Source organism: Dicentrarchus labrax, unplaced genomic scaffold (genome assembly GCF_905237075.1).
Source record: "Dicentrarchus labrax unplaced genomic scaffold, dlabrax2021, whole genome shotgun sequence".
NCBI classification, from domain to species: Eukaryota; Metazoa; Chordata; class Actinopteri; family Moronidae; genus Dicentrarchus; species Dicentrarchus labrax.
Genome location: NW_026136721.1, coordinates 24,786,899 through 24,813,553, shown reverse-complemented (window position 1 = coordinate 24,813,553; position 26,655 = coordinate 24,786,899). Strand labels below are relative to the sequence as shown.

Sequence of the window (26,655 nt, the reverse complement as noted above, 5' to 3'; positions counted from 1 at the left end):
TTGACGGTAGTGGAAAACTCAAGAGAAGAAGATGGCACTGAAGTGACACCACAGCCAACCTGCTGAAAAAAGTGTAATTGCACACACACTGCCTGCACCATTTCAATATCCTGTGTGTGGCTCCTTTGAATTGCTGCTGACACCAGATCATCATGAAGGGTCACAGCAGATAAAGGAACACAATGTGCGCTGACTGATTACACACCGCGGCCAGAGAGAGCGTAGCCCATCCTTTATTCATGAAGTTTAAAACAGCAGCCACAAGTATCAATCAATCTCTTTCACCGTTTGTGCCAGTTGCGCGTCACTGAGTGCGCACGGCGCCCTGCCTGTTGCTGCTGCTGCTGGAGGAGAGGCTTTGCGCTCACACCTACATTCAACAGGCACCGGAGGATACTTCTTATATGTACAGTTTCACTGCGTTGTTATTCTCTGCTGAAAAGTGCGGAGTGGTTGGAGACAACACTCTACGGATCTGGGAAGGAGTTTTTTTTTAGGAATGGTGATGTGATTAAGTTGCGCGCTATGGTGCACATTTGCAAATCCTATCCCACCATTCTAGCTTTGAACCTCAGTAGGTAGATTGGACTCGTGAAACCACCAAAGCAGTGACTATATTCGGGGAAAGGAGAAGAGGATGGCGGCACCACATAACGGATCCAACATAACGGCAAACTACACCAACCAGTTTGTGCAGCCGCCGTGGCGCGTCGCTCTCTGGTCCATAGCCTACAGCTTGGTACTGGCGGTGGCGGTCTTTGGAAACCTCATTGTGATATGGATCATTCTTGCTCACAAGCGCATGAGGACGGTGACGAACTACTTTCTATTAAACTTGGCATTTTCGGACGCTTCAATGGCCGCGTTTAATACTTTGATAAACTTTATCTACGCTGCTCATGGGGAGTGGTACTTCGGGGAAGCGTACTGCAAATTCCACAACTTCTTTCCGGTCACATCTGTGTTTGCAAGCATCTACTCCATGACTGCGATAGCTGTGGACAGGTGGGCTTATGAAATGCTGCAAGAACAAGTTTTAACGAATGCAAAATTCTCCCCATGTGTTCAATTACATATGTAGATGTATAATGTAGATTCTTAAATTCTTTAGATTCTATCAAATTTGTTTGTTTTAAAATAAATTAAAAATCAGTATTAATTTGTGTATTAAAGAAAGAAGGAAAACGCAAAAAAGCAGAATATTCAATTTAATGCAGACTACCTACAGTGCTCCTTAATCATCAAAGAAGCAATGAAATTATGCACATACACAACGCATGGATATTTCAAGCTATAGTCCTACAGCATGTAAAAAGAAAATCCTTGTCACCCAAACGCTTTCATCTCAAGTGCTTCACGCATGATTTTTTGAACATCTCCTTTCTGATTATTCCACGTGGCTATGCTTCCTTCCACCAGCAGTGGCGGAAAATTGAATCTTGTTCTTTAAAAAAACCCTCAAATCAGTATTTTTTCTTGCATGAAGACAAACTGTACTCCATTTGGAGAGGCTTGTGCAATTAAAACAATTTGATGTACTAGCTTGTGCCCCCATGCACATAAGAACTTAGTCTATGGAGTTCTCATCAGTTTAATTGGAATGTCCACGCATCCATCCATGGCATCTAATGTATGCTCCATACCCACATTATTTAAATTCCATTGGAGTTTATGCTCCCTGCTGGTTTGAGTATAGCTTATTTCTTTCAGTTCCAATTGGATGAGTGAGTAATTACTTGTTTGTGATTTGCAGTATTGCATCAGAAAGGCGGTTTCCCAGCAGGGCGACTGCCATTTCTCACACCATAGGCCTATTCCACACATTTATTTTTTTACGTTTCACTGCCAGTGATTCTGACTGAAGCTGTTGTTTTGCAAAGAGTCTGCACTGCAGTGAATGAGCCAACACCCTAGAAAAGATCACCCATTCCTCCATGCTTTTATGCTCTCTGACTCTCTTGCTTTCTGTCACATGCACTCATATTATTTATCTTCTTTGCTCTTTCACACCTCTTTCTTTCTTTGTTCCTCCATCTCTCTCTTTCTGTGTGCTCCTGCTTCTGTGGTTTCCAGTAATGTGGGGATGCAGTCATCAGTATCAGCTTTGATACTGATCAGTGGACCGTCATACGTCATAATGTTTGAATAAAGGGATTACACTGATGAAGGAAGCAGCTACAGGCCGAACATAATGAAAACAAAAACCCATAGAAGCTGCAGGCACAGTGTGTGTCTACTGCCAGAGTACAAGTGTCACAGGGTGTTGTGATATTGTGTGAGGTGTTTTCCTCCTCCAGTACTTCTCCTTGACGCACAAAGGCAACAGCGCATTTCCTGAGGCCGTGCTCATTTTGGCTCCTCTACAGCAACTTCCATGCATTTGTATTTTTGGTCCACAGTGTCCGTTCGATTCTGTCAACTGTGTGCTGAGAAAGAGAACATCGGCATGACCTACATGATGTAGATGTAACCTCCGGTCATGCTTTTCGTAACCTCAGTATGGTGCTGTCTCCGCTCTGATGTCTTGAAATGGCATGAGGCCACAGTTCGTGATCATCTGTGAATTTGTCCTTCCTGCTGACTCTTTGTGCTGCCAAGCGTGTTTCCTTAGGCTCTGCAGCAAAATAAACGCAGGTTGCTGTGTGAAAGGTAACTGGCGAAGCCTTAAAGCTTTTTATTATACCATGGCTGGTGACTCCCATTTCTGACACCTTTAATTCTTTGTGTAGAAGCTGTGGATGTGTGTGAACACAGTCTGTAGTGATACTGTGTATATATCTAAACTTTAATGTTATGTGCAGGGAGAATAACAAATGCTGTTTTCCATAAATGGTCAGTTCACTATAAACTTGTTGGTTTGCAGTGTAAGATATCCATCTCTTTGAGATTTCTGCCTCCACCCCAACACAGTGAAGGTTAAAGAAATGTTGTTTTTGTGCAAATAGCAATAAATAGTGCTGAATTGTAATCAGAGGTTCAAACTATTAAAACAAATTAAACCAAAACTATCTGCCTGGCTAGATACCAAATAGTACTATTCTGTGTGATTTGGGTGAACTAATCGGTTAAGTGTTTTTTACTGTATGATGCTGTGCATAAGCGTGGCTGAAACATTAAACACAGCCCTCTCCTCTAAGGACATTTGAGTCAACATTTGACATTTAGCTGTGCACATAATGTTTGGCTATTGTGCTAAATCTCATCCAAGGTAATCTCTGCTGGTTAAACACCAGGCAGTGATGAAGGGAGTGTTTAGTTGATGTTGTCACATCACACTGACATGGTTTCAAAACAGTACGTTGTATAAAAGCTTTGTGCAGTCCCAGGTTGACGAAAAAAAAACACAGAATGATTTATTAACTTGCTGCTGTAATGTCTCATGTCCAGTTGATGCTGACGCCTTTGTGAATTTGCTTTGATGTGTAATCCTATTAATCTTGTCCAAGTGTTTCTGGCATTGAATTGTGATTATTGTTCAGTGGTTACAAGTCTATTAGGTCAGCCACCATTGCGTGAGCTTGTTAGATCCCAAATAACTCTGGACCGCTGTGGCACATACTTGATTGGACATTTAACAAGCTATTCACACACTGCCATTCACAAGTGTGCGCAGTGAGACACTCAGAATAAATGCCAAGTAATTACTGGTGAAAAGATGGGGCATCTTTGTTGCCGTCCCTCAGAGAGTTCCAGTCACTGAGGTGAAAGCATAAGGACTTGTTCTTTACCATCTTATGAAGATTGAATTAGCAGCTCTGAGCCTGCGTTACCAGAAACTGAAAATCATGTAGCATCCTGAGTTGTTAATCTCCTGCCAGGTCTGAGTGTGTCATTGTGCGGTTCAAACAAAATCTCATCATAGTTTTTTGGAATGAATCATCCATCAGTTTCCCTGAAAAACAACCGCCACAGCATTGGACTTTCACAGGCTGCCGTGCAGAAAATTAAGTGTAGAATAATGTAGAAATAAATATTAAATTTAATTAAAATGCCTGAATCATCTACTGAGTTTGGAAGTCAGATATATTCCAATCACATAGAGCTGCGCTTCTCTAGATAAATCTGAGGGGTGATCAAATTATTAAAGTGATAACAGCAGAAATATGTTTTTACATTTTTTAAAATTTTCTCAAAATTATATTTCTTCTTACATCTTCAGGCCACTGATAATCCTTAAAATTAAACAATCCAAGAAGGTAAAATGACTCTATCTGAACAGCTCTGAAGTCACAATCAGTGTAATGCCGTATAATAACCTGTACACGTAAATATTACTTCATTTTAAGGAGTCTAAACCATTGAGAAAAACTCCCATAAAGTGTACATGAATGGGTCTCTCTTGTAAAATCTATAATGTGTGTCAAGAGACTTCCTGGTTAAATAAAACTTAAATCTATAAATAAATCAATAAATAATTGAATAGGCTATCAAGTATTCAAACACAATTATGTCTTATTAACCTACTGACCACTGACGTGCAGGTACATGGCCATCATCCATCCCCTGAAGCCTCGACTGTCTGCGAAAGCCACCACAGGGATCATCGTCTGTATCTGGAGTCTGGCCGTGGTTCTGGCCTTCCCTCTCTGCTACTTCTCCACCATCCGAACTCTACCCCGCAGGACCCTCTGCTATGTGGCCTGGCCCCGCATGGCTGACGACCCCTTCATGTAAGAAATAGTTTGCTTGCTTTTATGAATACCAAGATGTGCAGCTCAGTTCTTATAGCTTATTTTAACAGGTTGCAAGTTAATAGACTTAGACTTAGACTTAGACTTCTCTTTATTGATCCTTTTGGGATGACTCCCGCAAGGAAATTGAATTTCCAGCAGCTTACAAAACAGTGTAGAAAAATAAAGAGGTATAAAAAAATACAGTACAAGATAAACAATAAACTCTTTGCTAGAAATAGAAAGTAGACAATAAACAGTAAACAATAAACTCTTAGCTATATATAGAAAGTAGAGATAAGAATAAAAATAAAATAAGATAAAATTCACGGAAAATTAAATTAAATAAGATAAATGTTGAGAACTGTAATTACAGTGTAATTAATGTAATTAAGGTATGTATAACTTACAACACTGGTGTAACCATTCAGTCATTCATTGTTAATCGTTGTTATAGTAGAACAGTTAAAGAAAATGGTAGAAACTAAAAGAGCCAAAGGGATTTCTTTTTATATATATTTACACTGGGAGCACACAGACATTAATGTTGACAGTGACATGCACACTCAGTAACAGTACCTGTACCATAGACTTTTCCCAAAGACTATTATTGATGTTTTTCAAACTTAGGACCATATTATGTACCATCCTCACCTTAGTAAATATGTCAAGGCATGACGGAAGTGCAGGAAAAAAAAACAATTATTATTCATAAGGTATATATCAAACATATCTTTTTAGCCACATCACACGTGATCACATACATTACTTTCTCTTCATTAAAGGAGTGGTTTGATATTTTGGCATATACTTTCTTTCTTTCCAAGAGTTAAATGAGATGATTGATATAGCTCTGTTGTCTGTACACTAAATACAGACAACAGCAGGTTAGCTTAGCTTAGCACAATGACTGGAAACAGGGGAAAACATCTAGCAGGGGCTCTGTCCAAATGTAAAAAAAAAAAATCCACCTTCCAGCAAGTAAAGTTCATTAGTTATTTATATCTTCTTTGTTTAATCCCAGCATTATTGCACCAGGCACAGCAACTCTCAGGAGTCTTTGCTGGTTGCTTGTCAACCTCACTCTCTCTGGTGCCTTTTACTTTCTGGTGAGCACGATCATCGACATCTGTTAACCAGCCTCAGTGCTCTGACTCTCAAACGCACAACTATTGAAGTAATGCTCCAGTTTTACCCTCAGAAGGACTGTCAGCTTAACCTCAGTCCTCTTCCCTGTCCTATTAATGTTGAACTGCCACTTGGATCCAACCATGGAATAATACACATCTGCTTATCACCAAAGGGACTAGGCAATTGTCTGTCGGGGAACAGGCAAACCTTATGAAGCTACTGCTGGTGAGGAATGGATCTCATCAGTGCATGGGATGCCACCGGGAGTGCAGAATAATTCAAAATTATGATCAATGGTGTCTACTGAACCATTGTCCCTTATTTATCCCGCAATTAAAAATAAAGAAATGTCATATTTACGATGCATCTCTGTCTGAGCAGCCACTTAAAATGTAGTGTAGCATAGTGAACACAAAAAACATAACGGGAAATATTGTAGTTTGGGTTAAAATGACTACTTTGTCAAGGGACCTTTGTTGTCATGGTTACAATACAATTTGTGGCAGCTGTTGCTCAGGAGGTAGAGCTGGTTGTCCACTAATTAGAAGGTTGTCGGTTGATCCCCGACTCCTCCTGCTGTATGTTGATAGCCTTGAATTTCTTGGCCTTGTAAAAGCGCTTTGAGTGGTCAGAAGACTAGAAAGGCGCTATACAAGTACAGTCCATTTACACTACTAACAACGTGGTTAAGGTTAGGTAAGGATCGGGGTAATGAAAACTATGTTGACCATCAAAAAACAGCTGTCTTTTGTGCCAAAGTCAGATGTTTTGTTGACCCATCCACCCAGAACTCCTCCCAACATAACCTGGCGTTCTCCTTTGCATCCCATCATAATTACTACCCCCCCTAGGCTTTCCCACGTGAACTAAAAATATTGTTTTGGGGCACTTGCTGAAATGAGGCGTTGTTTTTCTTGGGTGGGTGGTCAACGTTATTACAATGTTGGTGTTTGTGTTGAATTAGTGTTCCGATCAAACCTACATTCATCAAGTGCAACATGTACCATAAGAATACAAGACTCAACCTGTCCAACCTACTGTGTATGAAATTATTTATGAGTCTAAATATTTTATAAATGTAAACATACTTCAGCCTTTTCTCCTTTTTCTTCCTAGGTATCATATCATAGTCACAGTTCTGGTGTATGTGCTACCTTTAGTGGTCATGGGCATCACTTACACCATTGTGGGCGTGACTCTGTGGGGAGGGGAGATCCCAGGAGACTCATCTGATAACTATCATGGACAGCTAAGGGCTAAAAGGAAGGTAAGAATGCATGGGGGTGAAATAGTGCAACATTTATTCAGATATGACCTGGGGCATGCCAATTAGTAACTGTGAATACAATGATATTTGAATGCTAGAAGTCAGAGAACCAGGAATAAATTGTAAATGTCTGCCACTGAGCAGTCTGTGGCTCCAGGTCATCATTGTCTCACTTCTGTTTTCTTTTTTGAATGGAATAGGAGAAAGAAAATTTAAGGAAACATGCCATTTTGAGTTTCAGAAAAAATAAATTTGGGAGATTTTCAAGTTTCAGATCTTTTTTGTAAAACCGGAAGGCATTCAGAAAGCATCTGCCAATCCAGAACAATTATCCAGCTTGCTGTTATATTCATATCTTTGGGATTTGGATTTAAGCCTCTGTCTCTGTTCATTTAATTGCTATAGTTAAAGAAAATATTGTTGCTCATGGCGAAAATCCCAGACCACCACCAAATCAAATTAATTGTTCCTTTGGCTGTTTTGTGTTCATGGTAATCTCTTGGTAAGTGTATCCTGCCGATAAACAACCTGGTGAAATCACAACATCCTTGGTGGAGATACAACATAACAAGCACATTCACAGCAACTCCCTATGATATAGTAATAATAAGACCATCTTAATATTTTACATGTTTAAATGAATCCCAAACAACACCCTGTGAGCTTTTTGTTGTATGTTTCATCACTGGAACTAATATTTCGGCGCTGAAAATGATTGGACATTTTGTTATATGTATCAGACATGCAGTTGCAGCAGTAGGACTATATAAAAACTATAAACATTATTATCTTCACTAAAGTAAGAACACTGGGCTCTTTAAAGAAATAAATGAAAAATGTGAATAATACATTCAATTCCCATTGGTGAGGTTAAAAAGAAAGAAAAATTATGTTGATTAAGCTCAACAATCATTAAAGTTATGTAGCTTTTCTTTCAGTCTTAATATTGTCTCAGGTAGAGAAATATTAAGTGCACTTGAAAGTGTGAACAGCTACAGCATATTGCAGTGAACACAAATAATGACCTTCAGCATGTGTGTGAAGCAGGTAGACACCCTCCACTGTGAACATTTCAGGGAAGAAAATCTTGATTCCACAGAACACAACCTTTCTGGTTGTCACTTGTCCTCAATCAACTGTTTGTCCATTGGTCCGGACAAGCACTAGCTCTGAAACCAACAGCGTCTCAAGGCATTACGAGTTTGTCTGTATTTTGGTAGACATATCTGACACCAAGGCCTTTATTTCTCGGGAGTCAGGAGCTCATTCAAGACATGCTTTTAGACTGTTTACTGCTACTATGAAGGATGACCAAATATGAGAAAACATATCTTGCAACTGACAACCAGCTCATAAAAGGGTGATAAAGGCAAATAAATCACCTACTGCAGCATCACTGGCAAATAAAATTATATACTACTTGGCAGGGTCAGTTAAACTTGAGATATATGCCTGAAGGCATTGAAACCAAATATTTTTTTTTCCCAGGTGATGCCAAAAACATATGAAACACATTTATATATAAAGCCTACAAACCATGCAAAGGCCATCACATAACCAAAATCAGAAAGGATAAGCAAAATATCAACACCTAAGTGAAATCAATACCAAAGAAAATATTTTGTGAATAATACAAAATTACCAAATCACAGGATGTGTTACTAGTCAACAAACTTTGTAATAACCTCGGGTTAAAAGCCGTTGTGTGTTAACATGTACTGATGAAGTAAAAGGAATCACTGAAACTACTGAGTGGTCAAAGCCTTTAGGAACCAACAGGGGTGACACCTTTACACCTTACTGAATGATTTCCCTGTGGCTGCCTGAGCTTCTTATCACCCAACACAGGGTCCAAATTTCTGCCTTTGCCGTCACATGCTTTCTCCTTTTCCTAAGAATCGGAGTAGTCATTATAGTTCTGGCCAGAAAATTGATCAATTGGGAGTCCTTCCTGTAACTGTGAAGATCAATAAGTTAAACGGAATATTTGTGCCAGGGTGTTTGTGTTTGTACACATTAGTATTCAGGTTTCATCCATCTGTTTCACTGTGATATTTCAGACAGATTGCATTTTGTTGTTGATTTCAGTGCCAATTTCAAAAGCAGTTTGGATTTTTTTGTGAATGAATGGATGTAATGAGGCACGTCTATCTTCCTGTCCTCATCACTGGTTTACATGGCACAGTGCATTTTTCTTGGGGATGAATGTAATGCGGGTTGAGAGGTTTGTGCTCATAGGCTGTGGTCAGAAAAGGTTACAGAAAGGAGAGAACAGCACGGGGCAACACTGTGAAGTATCCCAAAACTAGCTGGATCAAAAGCTTATGTTTTTATTCTATTCCAGACAGTAGACACCAATACTAAACAAATAATTATTTAGACTATTTAATGTGTTTATATTGGAAAAGTGATCAAAATAAGTATACTCAAGTATGCATACTAAATCTGCTTAATTTTCCAAGTGTGATGCTAATGATCATTATTGTCTCAGTGTTGACAAAGAAGCTTCTTACAGCTGCCAAAAATTAAAACAAATTGTGGTTGGAATAGAAATGGATACAGGAAAACTTCAGATACATTAACTACAGTAGTAGCAGTAGTATAGTGGTATGGCATTGAAAGACAGGTATTGTTAGGCCAGGAGGTACTTCCTCTAATATCAACTATATTGCCCAAATCGCCCCCTAACTTCTCTGAGTTTGTTATAGTAGGCCAACATTTAAAATTCTTTGATCCTATAACTACAGTCACTCACAGTGTTTTTGGATATAATGGAGATAATAAAGATATCATAAATAACAAGACTAATACGAAGAGTCCACAGTCATGCTAGCTGCTCTGTGAAACTGTTCTTAGCAGTCCTTAGAGTGAAAGGCTAACATCAACATGCTAACATACACAATGACAATGCTAACGTGTTGATGGTAAGCAGATTTAAAGTGAACCAGATTCAACATCATAGTTTAGTGTGTTTGCATGCTAACATTTGCTAATTAGCGCTAAACACAAAGTAGAAATGATTCTGATGGGAATGTCATTAGTTTTGCAGGTATGAAAAAAACTCTTGACTTGATAATGGCGCTGGATTACCAAATGAGGGGGGCATGAATGTGTGTACCAAATTTCTTGGCAATGCATTAGATATTGTATTGTATATTTCACTCAGAACCTAAAAATGCCAACCTACAGGAAAGGTCCAGGGATCAACAAAGTCATTTTGGATTCATTGTCTGGGAACCATAAATGTCTGCACCAAATTTGGTGCCATTTCATTGAGAGATATTTCAGAAGATAAATGAAAACTCCTGTGGTGTTTGAGGAAAAGTAAGCAGATCACCAGTGTCTCTAGAATGTATCTTTTGGGGACCATGAATGTTTCTACTAAACAGATTTTGGGATAATTTAGTCAGGATCAAACAGGTGAACAAGAGCCAGGCAAACAAAAAAAATATATATATATATATATATATATATATATATATATATATATATATTAGATTGGCAGCAGATTATTTAGGTGAACTAGTTCTTTAATTAGATATCTTCTCTATCTCTTCTCATCGTCTATCTCGGCCTGTGGTGGTTGGCAGCTGCTTGTCAAAGACTTACTTTTGTATGACCACCACTTTAGTAACCTATTGGATACATCACCCATGACCAACAATTGTGTATTGAACAGTGACAAATTGCATCTTCAGAACAGCTGTAACCCTCTCAAGGGACTGACGGGTAATTTATTTTTCAATGATGGTAGTGGTGAAGGTCGCTAAAATGTCAATAATGGGTGAACTGTAGTAATGACGCAGAAAGTTGTAATTCCCAAAAATAACCTAAGAAGAGTGCTATTATTTCTCAAGATCTTGCTCAAGTATTTTCTAGTGTTTCACCTTAACAACAAATTTCCTGTACTGGATACATGATAATTGGAAGCAATAGAGAGCACTATCTCTCTATGATTTCTCATCATTTATATTGAAAGAAAGATTCGCCAGTCCATTGTTTCAAGTTAATCCATTCTGCTGCAATCACCATGCCACAGGTGATGTATTTTAAGCTCATGCCTGGGCCTGTGGGTTCGATGTGTCAGTTTGAAGTACAGCATTAATTATCTGTTATAACTCTGCCGTACAGCTCTTAAGACAATTTGTGTTCGACTGGTGTTGTAAGTACTATCGATCATCCATCTTCCTTTCTCCCTGAAGATGAAGTACTGTGTGTGGGTGTCTGTGTGTGGATGTAAGGATTGGGATGGATTACCTCTACAAGATCAGATTTTTCCCTGAAATGAAGCACAACAGTGTTAAGCCGCAGTGTATGTGAGTGTCATGCCAACCTCCAGAGTTAATGGGACTGTTCTAATCTCGACTGGACAGGTGTCAAAAGATCCGTCTGTCCTGACATAGACAAGTGTTGGTGTGCACAACCAAGTGCCCAGGCTCATTCCAAATTGAAAATCAGTGGAAGCAATTTTTTTGAGGGTCATTCACCAAGCTACACTATAATACATTATAATACATATGATCCATGCAGCTGGCTGCTCTGTTTTTTCACTCCCTGACAAAGGCGTTAGGGTTTAGGCCATCAGGCTTTTCACTTTATCTAGTACCCACAGTGCTTTTGATCTCCCATTCTTTCTTGTAATGGCTTGTAACTACTGATTACAAAGAGACTTTACTAAGCAACCCTGTCTCCTAAAAACAGTGTAATTTCAGTCTTAAAAAGCATTTTATTTAGTTTCCTTAAAAATATTAATTAAAGAAAGACCATAGAAGGCATTAAAGGTCCAGTGTGTAACATTTTGGAGGATCTATTGGCAGAAATGGAATATAATATTCATAGGTCTATAAATATCTGAATATAGGAAGCGTTAACTTTGCGTTACCTTATGAATGAGCCGTGTTACATACAAAGCAAAAAGACAGGGTCACTCAAATTCTCCTCTTCTGATTTGTTTTCTGTGTTTCTTCTTCACCTTTTGATTTTTACTAAATGAGTTTCTCTCTTCTTAAGTCACTCAGTGTCTGTCAGGCATGCAACTTGCTGAGGTTTGTTCTTTTGGTGCGGCCCATTCTGGCTTCAAGCTAACTAATGGGTAGTCATTTACTGGATTAATGAAGAAACATAAATCTAGTGCTCTAGCCCCAAGACTGCTTTGGTTGGCTACAATCTAACTCAATATCCATTTTATGCATTAAAAAACTCATTAGCATGTGAATTTCATTACTTTTGTTTTCAAAACCAAATCAGCATCAAACTAATATGTTTTTCTCATCTACTCCCATTTGTTTCCCACTGCTCATTTGAATTTATATGTGAAAGACTGTGGTGTGGCAACAGTGGGTTGGTATTAAGTATTTATTTAATTAATTATCTAATAAGCAAATTCCACTTTACTCTTTTTGGCTGACTACATCTCTTCAGGTCGCAGATACACTTGTATAGATCAATCAAAATACAAGACATTGTATGACATGTGTAGACAGCTGTATTGAATGAAAAAATAAGTATATCTGTGAAACAGACTGAAATGCCTCCTGTGTACACAAATCCATCGTTTCTTGCGTTCCCCGTCTAGCGGCGCCGCTATTATTGTGGCATGTCGTAGTGACATCAGCATGGGTAGTTGCATTAATGATGTTAGGCAGTGGCCCCCAGTTACTGATGAAGGAACCTTATTGAATGTCAAATTTTATTTGAATTAATTGATTATTAGTGTTACGACAATAGCCAGAAACAGAGACTTAAACGGACCACTTGACCAGCTGCCAAGTGATGTATTGTGTAATTTTGTTTATAGAGTTAACCAAAACCTACATTTTTCCTAACCTCAACCAAAGTGACCACATGCAGGACTCCGAATGAAAACCTCCAGACTCTGGTGTCAAAGTCCTGCATTATTACAACCTACTGTCCAAGACCTTTATGCAGTAGAATAGGGCTGCAGCTATCGAATATTTTGGTAATCGAGTATTCTATAGAATATTCCATCGATTCATCGAGTAATCGGATAAAACATAATTTGCTTAATTAAAGCCCGATTATAAATATACAATAGAAAACAAGACAGATCACTGTTTTCAGTTTTCAGTCCCGGCGTCTGCCGTTCTGTACAGCAAAACTGTCCACACATGTTACAGAGCCCACTTCCGTCTTCTTCCACGTTGTTGGGGACGCATAGCCTGTGACGTAAGCACGTTGTGTCACACTAAAAAGAATCCGTGGAAAACGTGAGCTTTACGAGGCTTCGAGGCAGACGAAATTCCTCAATCATTCTTTGTAATCGAGTTACTCGAGGTACTTGAGGAATCGTTGCAGCCCTACAGTAGAATAACATAATGCTTAATTTGAAAAGCACTGTTGAAAATAATCAAAGGAGCAATTACATTATTAACCAAAATGAGATACGATTTCAAGGAGACAGGGTTGTAACAACAGGAATGATGATTGATCGTAGCTGGTGGATCCTGTATGGTACATCGTCTGATTCATACAGTTCAGGTGTGACATTCTGCTTGTAGGCTTGCCTCCACATGTGGCAGTGAAGCATTTTCTATCGCACATTTTGCCTCCCACACGCCTCCTACCAACAAGGGGCCAATCAATACCTACAATCTAGTTTTCACCTTGACATTTAGTGAAAAAATCCCCCTCTCATTTTCATCCCCATTTTCCATGTTGTAGAATTGATAAGAAATAGCCCTTAGATTACGCAGACATGTTTCTATGTCGTTTTGGTGTAGATTGTGTGAGTGAATATAAACACTTGAGATTCTACTCTCAAACCTTAAGGAATATCTTGGACAAGAGTAACTGCAAGACTTAGCCAGTTGCTTGCACGTATCTCTCTTGGTTTATGTTGGTGTCTTCTAACAAGAAAAAACACCTGCACATTTGTCATGTCAAGTTATAAGACATAGATGGAATTACGTTACATTTTCCAAAGATATTCTACCCAAGGCATCTCTCATGGCTTCCCTGCTGTCCTCCTGTTATGTTATAAGAAAATTGCCATGGCCATAACAATTATTTTGTTAGAATTGATGGAACAGGCTAGTAATGCACTCACTCTGTCACAAAATGACTCCTTCACCTAGAGCAGGCAGGCTGCAAATTCACTGCAGGGAGCAGCTTGCTGCTGCTGAGAGGCTCTTTTTTGCATTCATCATTAGTAGAGGAACCACCAGCATGAATGCAGCTGTTGGCTATCTGCATGTCTATGGAAGAAGTATAACCTTGCATGTGTTTTGCTGCAAGGACAGAAAATAAATCTAACAAGACGAAAGTGTCAGCCAATACTTTAATGCAGAGGCTGCCCAGTTCTCTGGGAAGCTCACCTGCTGTTGTGGTGAAACAAGTTAGATTGGTGACTTGTTACTCATAGATAAAGGTATGAAACCTGACACTTACTTTGCTTCAGGTTGGTTTCAAATATTCTGTACTGTTTTGTCTCAAAAATTTTATATAATTTTACATAAATTTAAAATAGCTTGAATGAATAAGATGCTGGTTTGAAGTAATCATTTATAATTTTTGTAAATAGATCTATTGATTTCTTGCTGAGAGCTTAAGGAGGAAATTGTCACCACTCTCATGTCTGTACACTAAAAATGAAGCTACACAGCTGGCGGTTAGATTAGCTAAGCATAAAGACTGGAGACAGTGGGACGGTATAATAAAAAAGGCCTACTAGCATTTGCTCAAAAACCAAAGTTGTGATTTTACAGTGCTAAGCTAACCGTCTTCTCATTGTCGCTGCATATTTAACAGACTCAAGAAAGCAAACAAGCATATTCATGGAACTATCCATTTAACTTTGGGGTTGGCGTGTTAGCTGGTTAGATGCATACAGCAAGATTTTGTTGTTGTTGGTGTTTTTCTTCTTCTTCTTCTTCTTCTTCTTCTTCTTCTTCTTCTTCTTCTTCTTCTTCTTCCTCTCCTGAATCCACTTTTTTTTTTTTTTTATGGGACTCCGAGAACAAGTTAATGTTTGTGAATGTGAGTTTCTATTAGGCCTCACAATAAAAAGTATTCATGGTTCATGGTTATGTTCTCTTACAGCCTGTATCTCAGCACAGTAGAGCTAGTAATCCTGCACTACAGAACTTTTGGGTACAGTACGATTACCATTATTATTCTTATTATATGACATATTTTCTCTCTGTGTTTTTGTATCACTGGCCTTTTGTAGTCTACAGCAATCATGAAACATCAGAGCAGTAAAAAGATATAAGACATTCGCCCTTTGAGGTTTGCTTTACTGTATGTAAATTTCCTATATTTGTTCTTTACTTATCTCTTATTTTCTCTGCTCTGTTTGAGTTTATTTGTGTTGGATTTTCAAGTTTAATCCAAGTAGAAAACAATCAAAGAGATGTGCACAAAGATACATTCACTTACCTGTATATTAACTGGGGGTGACGGATTTTGATAAAACTTGAAACTGAAATTGTGTGTTCTGTTTTATTCACACCAACTGCAATGCTTTGTCCAAATGATGGCTGGTGTAGCACGTACATTTTTATGTAAAGCAGCCCTATTTATGAAATGTGCTTTATAAATCAAGTTTGCCTTTGCTATGCCTGTTGTCTTGTCTTGCTTATTAGTTTACATGAGTTGTGAAAAACAAACTGTTAGCGCTACACAACAGCAAAATCAAAGTCCTGTAACTTAATTTCAGTAATTCATCTCAAAGTCTTTAATCTTTCACTGGCATGTAATCTAGAATTTAATGAATTGTGGGTTTGCAATCAACGTAGCCCCGGCTTCCAGCGACCTGGAAAATAACCTAAGCTAAGATAAACGTTTTGTAACCTTGCTACACATTAACCTTAAGATCCATTAGCAATCAAGAGATTAAAGAAATTGAAATAAAGCTCAAAAAAGGCTATTTGTTTTTTTCTTGCTGGTGTAGCTCTCTTCTAGTTGCCATTCCAGTCCCTCACTTGCATTCCTTTTCATAGGCAGATGGATTTTGTTGGAAATGTACGTGATGTGCAATTGTATGGTTCCTTCAGTAGTTAACTTTCTTCTCTTGTTTGCCCTCTGAAGAATTACCTCCACATCAGGAATATAGATTGTTTTGAGACACAGAGAGAATTCCTTCGATTCTCTAACAATCTCTCAGTTTGATCACAGCATAAAACAAACCAGTCAGTCGAAGAGGAAGGTATATCAGAAGTGTCAAACATTAGAAATAAGATCATTTAGATTTAAATTAGTTTTTTACCCTTAGATTTCTCACATGTTTAAGTAATTATTACTTACCCATCAGGCCTGCAACAGCTGCCACATATAAACATGGAACACATTTAGGTTTTTATTATTTATTTAATTGTTCTCAAGATGAGATACTTTTAGGTAGACAAAGACAGTTTTCTAGGACTTACTCAAACTGTATTGAGCATGTATGTATAGTTGGTGTGTAATCTACAATAAAAATCTTCTTAACCACATTATACATGTAATTTGCCAAGGACATATTAAGAGTAAAAAGACTGACCAGAGATAACAAATGCCCACTAAATAAAGTTTATTATTAGGAAATTGAAGGAGCACATTCCAGATCCTCTGGCAGGCAGTTCCAGCTCATGGGAGCGTAAAAACAAAAAGCTGCTTCTCCAGTTTTGGCGTTGACTCTTGATATTTTTGAAAGGCCAGCATCAGGTTACCCGCCTGATCTGGAAAGTCATAACTCATCACTATGTCAGAAATACAGTGAATTGTTCCAGAATATTCTGAGATTTGTCTATGAGAAGGACTTTATTTTCAATTTCACTGGAAACTAGTGATGTGATTTAACAACAGGGGTTGTTGCAGCCGCGCTGTTGTCTCTTTTGATATGCCTTTAAAAAAAATCATATTTTCATGTGTAATGAAAACATAACAATAAATTATTCACATTCACATTAAAGGAGACCCTAATGTTATCTCCATAGTCAATAGAATTCTTTGTTTACTTGCACATTATCATCCAGTTTTGAAGCACACTAAAGCATTTAATACTGTCTGAGACTAAATGGCTACTGTTCCATTTTACATTTATTTATATTTACATGTCTGTGCTGATGATACATTGTTTTCTTTTCCTTTAAAACCTGGGCATACCTCCAACCCCCACCCTGACTTCCTCTTACATTCATTTTCAGTGGCATTGTTACATGGTTGTTTGCATCCGCAAAAACATAAAGCATGAATACTAGACTGCAACTTTTCTTTGCCTCATTTGATAGGTTCTCTATGATATTTTGAATCCTTTTTAGTTGAATTTCTGATAAATACAACAGAATTATATTTTAGACATGTGAGCTGCAGTGCAGACAGAGACTACTGCTATTACCTGGTCCCTGCCTTATAGTCTCAGCCTAGTATTGTATTATATTTTAGCTCACTTCTTAAAAGTCATATTTCGGTGGAAGACCTTTTTAGGATTTTACCAGGTCCCTTTTAACCTGGTAAATTGCTATACATTTGTACTTTGTTTATGTTGTTATTATTGTTCTGTTCTGTTTTTCTAATCTATTTTCCTGTCTTCTTATCTCAAACTTGTGTGTAAATCTAAACAGATATGTAATTTAAGTAAATGTTTGCTCTTCAGTTTATTCTTTTATTATTACATATTTGTAATTAACATATACTGCAAACAATCCATCTAAAAAACAAACCCAGCTCTATTTGTGCATCAGCAAGACTTTACTCTCATTCTCAATCTGCAATCTGAATTTTTCAACACTGTATATGTAAACAGTAAAAGTGTGTCACGTAGAATAATTGACATGCAAACAATTGCTTGTGTTTTTCCAGTCAAGAGAAATCATTTTACCTGTAACTTTTAGTTAGATGTCTGTACATACTAAATTATTTTTAGAGTTGTACAACGTGTAGCCATGATATTGCCATTAACAACTTTATATAATATGAACACAGGTCATTGCTTGAAATATGTGTTCTGACATTATCATCGTCCCCCATGATGAAAAATGGATGGTGGTGGGGGGGGAGAACCTTTCCTCATCTCAGTGTTTTTGTAGATGTGCTCACAGCCCTAAAGAGAGTCCAATAATGTTTATACAAAGCATTGCATGAGCTCACCTAAACCTCCTGTGCCTCACAGGATATTCTTTCAATATTGTTTATGTAGCTATGAGGAAGAGACAATGGATTGTCTGGATGGTCTTTCTATCATGTACAAGATCTTGGCCCCCATGGACTGGATTTTACAGAAAATAACTTGGGCAATAATGCACATTTTTGCTCTAATCTGGCATTTGCAAAAACTATATTGATGAACTCGTTGAGCTTTTCTTACCATTTATAGTAATTCTTTAGGTGCCACTTTTTCAAGAAATACTGTCTACTTGTTCCCTTCTGGACTGTTCTGGCTGATTCACATGGGCACAACAACATTTATTTGACTCTTTATGGCACAAACATCTTAAGTGAGGGATGATACGTTTACATGTAGGTTGGTATGTTCAGAATACTTTACTTTTTGCACAGTTTGCATATAATTTCACTTCTTCTATTATAGCATGTACAGTTCTTAATGTATATTCTAAAACACTAAGTCCCCAGTAGAAGCTGTAATAAAGCAGACCATACTTAAAATGTTTAAGTTTAAGTTATGTTTGAAGCCAGCCTCATATCAAATATCCTGTGTATACACATAATAACTTATATGGATTGGTATTAAGTCCAGCCCAAATATGGACTGTTTAAACAAGTCCCAAGAGCACTTAGCAAATGTGTTTCTCCCCCTCAAGTTTATTTACATATTTAGTCTATTGAGAAACTACATGAAACTGTCTTGATGTTTGTAACGCATTGTTGGTTTGGAGGATTTCTTTGGGGGATACCTTGACAGCATTTGACCACAGTTAGTAGTAATCTGTGCTATGTGTGAAAAAAATGTTAACTTAACCAGGCAGTTTATTACCAACCAGCAACAGAATTATAAAAATCCTTTAAACCTGAACTATGAACATGTAAGCTGAAATTCAGTTTTACTGTTACAGAACTGTAGACCGACTTGACTGATACAGTGCATATACTTTAAAATAAACACAGGACAGGACTTATTCACATTCTTCTCCACCCTTGTTGCTGTAATACACTGTTGGAGGATTCTTTGGCAGCAGAGCATGTCGCCTGCAATGGAAACACTAACACGGCACCCATAACAACTACTTTGGTTTTTTAACATCTTTCAATCAGTCTTCTCACATCACTTTTGAGCCTGACTTGTATTATCTTGAGAGAATCAAAGCCTCCATTTTACATCCACATTGTCATTACTAACTGACAGCTTAAAAACTGTTTAGCAACCACCTAGCACAGTTCACAGCATGGTTTGTGTTATGCCATAAATTTGTTTGAAACATGCACTCAAAACAAGGGGTGCCAGAACTTCTGTTTGGACTTCAGGAGGAACTCAGTGATGTCTGTTTTGCGTCTGGTAGCCTGCCTCTTCAGTTGGCCTCTGGGAAGTCACACGGTATTATGGATTGTGTTTCCAGTTGCCACCCAGAGGCAATGCACAGTAGATCACTGAGTTTACCTTTCAGACATTATAAATAATCGCTTACAAGTAAATGATTAGATGTGATCGAATGACAGTACTGGAACTTCAACTACAAATACAACTCTCTGGTTTTAGCTTTGAATGACATCCCTCTGGAAAGTTATTATTTCTAGTGGGTAATATTTGGGTTTGTGGATTGACTCCAGACTGACTGTACGTTTAAACAACACATTGAGCACATTAGAAAGAAATTTGGTTGGTGGTCTATATTGTTTCATATGGATTTACATTTAATGTCAGAAAGAGACTTGCTTCACAACTTATTTTCCTGAACAATGCTCACATTGTTTATCAAAATGCTTCTTAAACCAACTGTCAAAGCAATTAAAGCAATTATTTGTCTAGATCAGATGTGGATATGCTATAAGATCAGAGGAACTAGAACACACTGTCCTGCTTTCTGTTACAGTCTTACCGTAATGCAACATATATCTGTTGCCTGCAGTACCAGGTGCTACCAAAATGCATTACTTCAGAAACTGACTGAAATTACATGCACCAAATTCTTCACCCCAAATAATCATCAGTTTCAGGGAAAGTGATAGTGCTTCAACACTGCTGTCCGTGTTTCTCAATGCTTACAGGAATCCTCATTTAACAGTGGACAGCTTGTGAATGTTTCTCATTACTATTCACTCTCGCTCTTGCAGGTGGTGAAGATGATGATCATCGTAGTGGTGACCTTTGCCCTCTGCTGGCTGCCCTATCATGTCTACTTCATTGTGACGGGTCTCAACAAGCTTCTGAACAAGTGGAAATACATCCAGCAGGTTTACCTGTCAGTGCTGTGGCTGGCAATGAGCTCCACCATGTACAACCCCATAATCTACTGCTGCCTCAACAGCAGGTGGGTAATAACAGAGTTGACGATCTAAAAACCTAAATGTTTCACTTCAGCATCCCTACTTTATCACTGCTACCAAATGAGACAACAGAAGTGGAATTACCGCAGTTGTATTATTACATCAAATCATGAAGTACAATTAAGTACCATTAGAGAGCCTTGCATAAGAATTCACCCCCCTTAGATTTTTCCCCATTGTGCAGTGTTAAAACCTAGAAATTGATTTTATTGGACTTCTTAACATTTAATTAACACAACATGCATAGTGCTTTGAAGGTGCAAAATACTTTTTGTTGTGACAGAAACAATAATTCTGACAAAAAATCAGTTTGTATCGAGTCAACCGCAATTTTAGCCGCAAGTGTCTTGGGATAGGTCTCTAGCTTTGCAAATCTATAGACTGTATTTTTTGTTTTTCTGGAAAAATAGCCCCAACTCAGTCAGACTGAACAGATACTGTTTGTGAACAGCAATTTTCAAGTTTCACCACATATTCTCGGTTAGGTTGAGATTAATACCATTAAATCATTCCAGTGTATCTATATATGCTTCTCAAGTCTCTTGCAGACAAAAACAGGTTTTCTTCAATAATTGCCCTGTATCGACTGCCCTCATTCCTGACCAGTATCCCAGTACCTGCTGATGAAAAACATCCCCACAGCATGATACTGCCACCATCGTGTTTCACTGTGGTATGCTCAGTGTTGGGTTTAAGCCAGACATTGTGTTTTGCCCCAGGCCCAAAACCTTCAGTTTTGGTCTCATCTGACCAGGGTACCTTCTTCCACATGTTTGCTGTGTCTCACACATGGCTTGTGGCAAACTCAAAACAGGATTTCCTATGGCTTTCTTTGAGAAATGGTTTTCTAGTCACCACTCTTCCATAATTGCCAGATTTGTGGAGTACATGACTAACAGCTGGACAGATTCTCCTACCTGAGCTGTGGATCTTTGCAGCTTTTCAGCTCCAGTCATAAGTCTCTTGGTTGCTCCTCGGATTAACACTGTCCTTGTGCAGTCTGTCAGTTTAGGTGGATGGGCTTCTCTATTTGCTGTTGTACCAAATTTTTTCCATTTTCCAATACTGGATTTAATAGTACTCGATACTGCGATATTCAGTGCTTTGGATATTTTTTAATACCTAACCCTGCTTTCCACAACTTTATCTTCCTGCCCCGTTTCGTGAGCTCCTTGGTCTTCGTGATGCTGTCTGGGGGTTGAATGCTTATGCAAGGCATTGTATCTGTTTTACTATACGATAAAAGTGACATTGATTTATTAATTATGGACTCTTGAAGAATAACAGTTTGGAGCTTTTATCATTATCTCCTAATGGTAAGAGAAAAAAGAAAGAGATGGAAATGAGCTCATTATATGTGGTCAAATCATCTGTGATGCATTCAAGCTAAGCAGAGATAAACAATAAAATACAATTTTATTGACATGGCAAAGGAAAACTGGTCAGTTTCAGTATTATTCAGAATTTTATATGTGTGGTCCCTGGTCTATTTGTCTGTTAGACACTAAAATGTAGAATCTATCAAATGATGAGGTTCCTTTTCAATCATTTTAGACACAAAATATTTAAATTATTACAAAATATTTTTATGAATTTAATTGAGTTGAGAACGATATCTTGGAAAAAGTATTTTTCAGTGAATAGTGAGTTTCTTCATCACTCAGTGTTTAAATGGGTACCTAATAAAAATATAATCTAATAATCTTTGGTGTATCAATGGAAACAGCGTCAATGCATTAGGAAACATCCACAGCCAGGAAGTACAAGTCAGATTACTGTTACTGTAATGCTCTCACTATTAATACTGTACTTCCACACCAATTTACCTCTTTTTCATCACTGCACAAACATTTAAACATGCTTCATTAACTTCCTTTTTATTTTAGAAGCCTCAGGGGCACTTGAATACAATCACATCTCAGCTGAAGAGCCAACATTTAGAACAGTACTGTATGTGCAGCTTTTTGAAAAGGAAACATGAGCCATTTCTTAGAAAATATAAAGTTATTTAAGGACTGCCAATCAAAAATACCTAAAAGACAGATTTACTTGTATTTATTGTCCATCTGTTATTCTTTCTCCACTTGCTCCTTGTTTGCCAACTCACCAGGTTTCGAGCTGGCTTCAAGCGAGCTTTTCGTTGGTGCCCATTCATCAAGGTTTCCAGCTACGACGAGTTGGAACTCCAGTCTACACGGCTGCACCCAACACGCCAGAGCAGCATGTACACACTGTCACGAATGGATACCACCATGGTGGTGGTTTACGACCCTGCCGAAGGCGATGGTGGTGCTGGTGGTGGCTCTGGAAGGAAGCACTCCCTGTCCGCTAGGAAGAAAAGCTACGTCACGTCTCGCCACACGGAGATCATTGGGTGCAACAGTGGCAGCACGAAAGCACAAAATGGAGGGGCTCCAAACGCTCAACCTGAAGAGTTCTCTTGAAGGGTGTTCTCATAGACTTACACACAGACATATGCATGTAAGAAATGTATTCACATGCATAATACACTGTATGTACAAATCGTGCACAGATGTTTGCTTAATTTAGATGTAGAAGCATTGTGTCAAGGTGGAAGTGGTTACTTTAACTTGCAGAGTTAGAATGACCAAATTGATATAGAGATTATTTTGTATTTTACATTGATGGATAATATACATTTTTTTATATACTCTGGAGCATGGATGGATTACTGAGCGGGCTTACCAGGCAAATGAATGTTACAAGCAGTTTTCATTAAAAAGTCACACAGCTCAGTAGGGATTTCCCTATTACTTTTTTTTTTGGCTCCTGAATCTTTAATATATAGTGAACAGAGATTAAGTGAAGCAATTCAAGTATGTTTGAGTATTCCAAAATTTCCAATAAGATTTGTGTATTATCCTAAAGTATCAGCAGTGTCAGTGTGTCTGAAACCGAGGTATGACTCGCCTTACTCTGCCTCTGATTGGCTTGTACTTGTTGCCTTTGTTGGTTAGGTTGGTTATGTTTAGGCATGAGGAGGGAGATAAAGGTTAGAGTAAAAATGTCAGGGCAAGCCAGTCAGAGGCAGAGTAGGACAGATCATGCGTGCACCATGCTTGGAAAAGAAAAACATATCGTTTAATGTCCAGGCCTCACTTTATAACGTTATTCACTGATATGGATGAAACTGGATTACATTTTATTGAGAAAATATTTTCTGGTTTTAGTCCTCTGGTTGCTCAGCTACAACTCTTGGTGATTTTGTTTTCTTGATAGACAGATAGTAGCTGTCGTTGGTTGGCACTGGAACCAGGCTCAGCAGCCTCCCAGTGAAGACCAGGAGATTTACGGAGTTTAACTGCTGACTGTAGTGTCGTTAGCCGAGTCAGCTAGCTGCATGGCTAACCAAGCTGATTTGCCAATGCATTGTACTGTATTCCCTGTATGTCTCAGAGATTGTGTTCAGTCCCGGTCTGGCCATGTTCCCAGACAGGGCTGGACCTAGAAGTGGAGCTGGACAAGGTCAAGCTCTTCAGTGAGAAGCCTCTCCTCCGCACCTCCAATATAAACAAACTGAAGTTCAGGATTTGTTCTTAACCAACAGCATAGCTGTAGAGTTCAGGTTAACCTGCAAAATAACCCAGAAAAAGATGCAAAACGCCCCCTAGTGACTGGGGATTGGGTGGGTGGTACTGTGCCCAGGGGCCCGTTGTCTCATAATCTATCCATGCTCAGGAGCAGCCTTAACAACATACGAGGTGAACAATGCTTACCTTGTGCATGATCATCTAAAGTCCAGGCACTTTGCCTTTGAGGGGCACATTCAGGTTTTTGCCTTATCCAATCATCGTCCCTCTGCATTAATGAAATACTGTAAGTAGCTGTTCCATATTCTTCAGCCAAACATTCAGCTCTGACTGAGATTAGGATAGAAACACATTGCACTGCTGTTTTGCTAAGGTCTCACGCCAAGAGTTAGAATGATTTATAATGAATCAGTTCTGCTTAGAGATTCACTATTAGAATAAATGTTAGGATGGTAAGACAATCTCACAATAGAGATAATCTAAAAATGTGTCATGGTGATTGTAATTGTGTAAGTATAGTTAAATTTCAATTTGTAAGTATTAACTGTGAGCTTTATCTTCTAGAGGGTGCACTCTATTTCCCCCCTGAAGTCACAAAGTTACCAATGGAATTAGTTATTGATTGAACTCTGGCACTATATGTGGCTCTGACTTTGGCTCTGAAAGTACTGAAACTGAGTTTGGCTTTTGGTTATGTAACATGTAAGGAACATGTTTTCTGACAACTGGCAACAGGCCAGAGGCAAAATCCATACATACATTTGTAGCATGTCAATAAACAGGCCGCTGGAGAATGGCAGGCTGAAAGTGAACTAACCAACTAGGAGTTAGTGGATCAATTATACACTTTTTACATTTTTAACTAAACATACAGAATGCTGCACAGTGAAGTGTGGCAAACCTTTCATGTTACTGTTCTGTTAAAGTTTTTTAAATGCCTCCACACAATGTGTCATCAAAAGCAGGACAGTTGTCGTCATTTGCAGTTCTTGGTGTTTCAGTAGTTTTTTGCAGCATGCTGTTATTCTGTGTTGCCTTTTAATTTAATTTCCTGCTTGTGTGCACAAGTGTGCAAACCGCACCAAGCATTATGCGCTAGCCTGTGCCATGTTGGGTTTACAATAAAAAAAGTGGAACCATACTGTGACAAGTATGATTATATAAACCATAGGAACAGTGGGTCCCCTCTGACTCACTACACAGCAACACCAACATGACCATGGACAACAGTGAGAAAACTGTTACTGGATGTGTTTATTAGTGTCACTGGTAGGAATAATTGTTTTGTTACTAGTGTTATTGGTGTTTTGGGGGTTTTTTTTATTCCACCAAACAGATCAGATACTGCAAAATATTTTTTAAATAATGTATTGAGTGTCCTGTTAGTTGCAGTAAAAGCTGAATTTTCACAGTTTGTGATGGGAGGTTAAAGATTCTGAGACATTAATTTTATTAAGATTAAAGTTCAAAGCTTCTAGATTGACAAGCAATTACAAACGGAAGACACAATATAATTTTCCTTAATTATTCTTACCAACAGTTCTGAATGTTCAGACTTCATGAAAGTATTTACTCAAGAATGTGAAAAAAATATGTTGTGCATTTCAGTGTCATGTATTTTTAAGCTGTTGTCTAATCTTTATATTGAAGTTGGTTAAATATTTGTATGTGGTAGTATCAAGTTTTTTTCAAGTTTCTCTGTAAAACTTTATGTGTTTTGTATGAATGTACAGTACAATGTGTGCCTCTATCTCTGTCAAGTGGTGATCAAATTATTTGCTGTATCTTTAAAGGATAGCTAGTTAATTTTCATCCTGAGCCTCATTTCTTTGTCCCTTACCCCACACAATCAATTGTGATCACTTTACTTTGCAGGAAGCACTGCTTTCACCACTCTTACTGAAAGACAAGACTCAGGTTGAAAATAACTTGTGTAATCCTTTAAACAAATAATTATGCTGTTATTATCGCTGATGATTAATGTTAATTTCAGATGAGGAATCGTAGAAACGCTTTGCTATTGATGATAAGTGAATTCAATATTGTATTTCTTATAGTAAGACCTTTGATGGTTTTTCATTACTCTGCATTGGTCAGTATGGATCATGTATTTGCTTAATGTAGCTTTATTGCAACAGTCTTACTTACAGTATCATGAGTGTTTACAAGTGGCACAACATGCTTGTGATGAAATGTAGCTGTGAAGTGTTGCAAATGCAGTCAGATTTTAGAGGAAAGAGGAAAAAAAATAAACTGAGCAATAGTTTTTGTTTTATGTCAGAAACAATGCAGGCTATTGTAATAGTCCGCAACTTTGAAATATCTCTTGTATGTATTCGATCCTATGGAAGAAAACTGCATTCATGAGAGAATGATGCAGTTATCTTACACAACATCTCATAATTACAACTAAAATCTTTTTGTAATTATGTGTTTTCATAATTACAAAATCTTTATCTTTGTGTGATATACTTCCATATTGACCTCGACCCAGCTTAGTTAAACATTTAACATGTGTTGTTGTAAATACTTAAAAACCCACAGCCACATATAATCATACAGGCTTGTTGCTAAAAGGAGAAAATTTAAGTAAAAA

At 38.0% G+C, this 26,655-nt stretch overlaps 1 protein-coding gene across 1 annotated transcript; it reads left to right on the top strand.

Annotated features, from left to right (window-relative positions):
- The first annotated feature begins 324 nt into the window (after positions 1-324).
- On the top strand, positions 325-26,655 carry tacr3a (tachykinin receptor 3a). The gene is made up of 5 exons (XM_051385670.1): positions 325-1,005; positions 4,482-4,670; positions 6,918-7,068; positions 20,296-20,492; positions 22,619-26,655. The coding sequence occupies exons 1-5, from the start codon at positions 638-640 to the stop codon at positions 22,950-22,952; spliced, it is 1,239 nt and encodes a 412-aa protein (XP_051241630.1). The 5' UTR covers positions 325-637; the 3' UTR covers positions 22,953-26,655.

Bases quoted from the DNA above. Each gene is read 5' to 3' on its own strand.
- tacr3a (XM_051385670.1), top strand. From the start codon at position 638: ATGGCGGCACCACATAACGGATCCAACATAACGGCAAACTACACCAAC. The intron at 4,671-6,917 runs GTAAGAAATAGT...TTTTCTTCCTAG, and splicing joins ATGGCTGACGACCCCTTCAT to GTATCATATCATAGTCACAG. The intron at 7,069-20,295 runs GTAAGAATGCAT...TCGCTCTTGCAG, and splicing joins AGCTAAGGGCTAAAAGGAAG to GTGGTGAAGATGATGATCAT.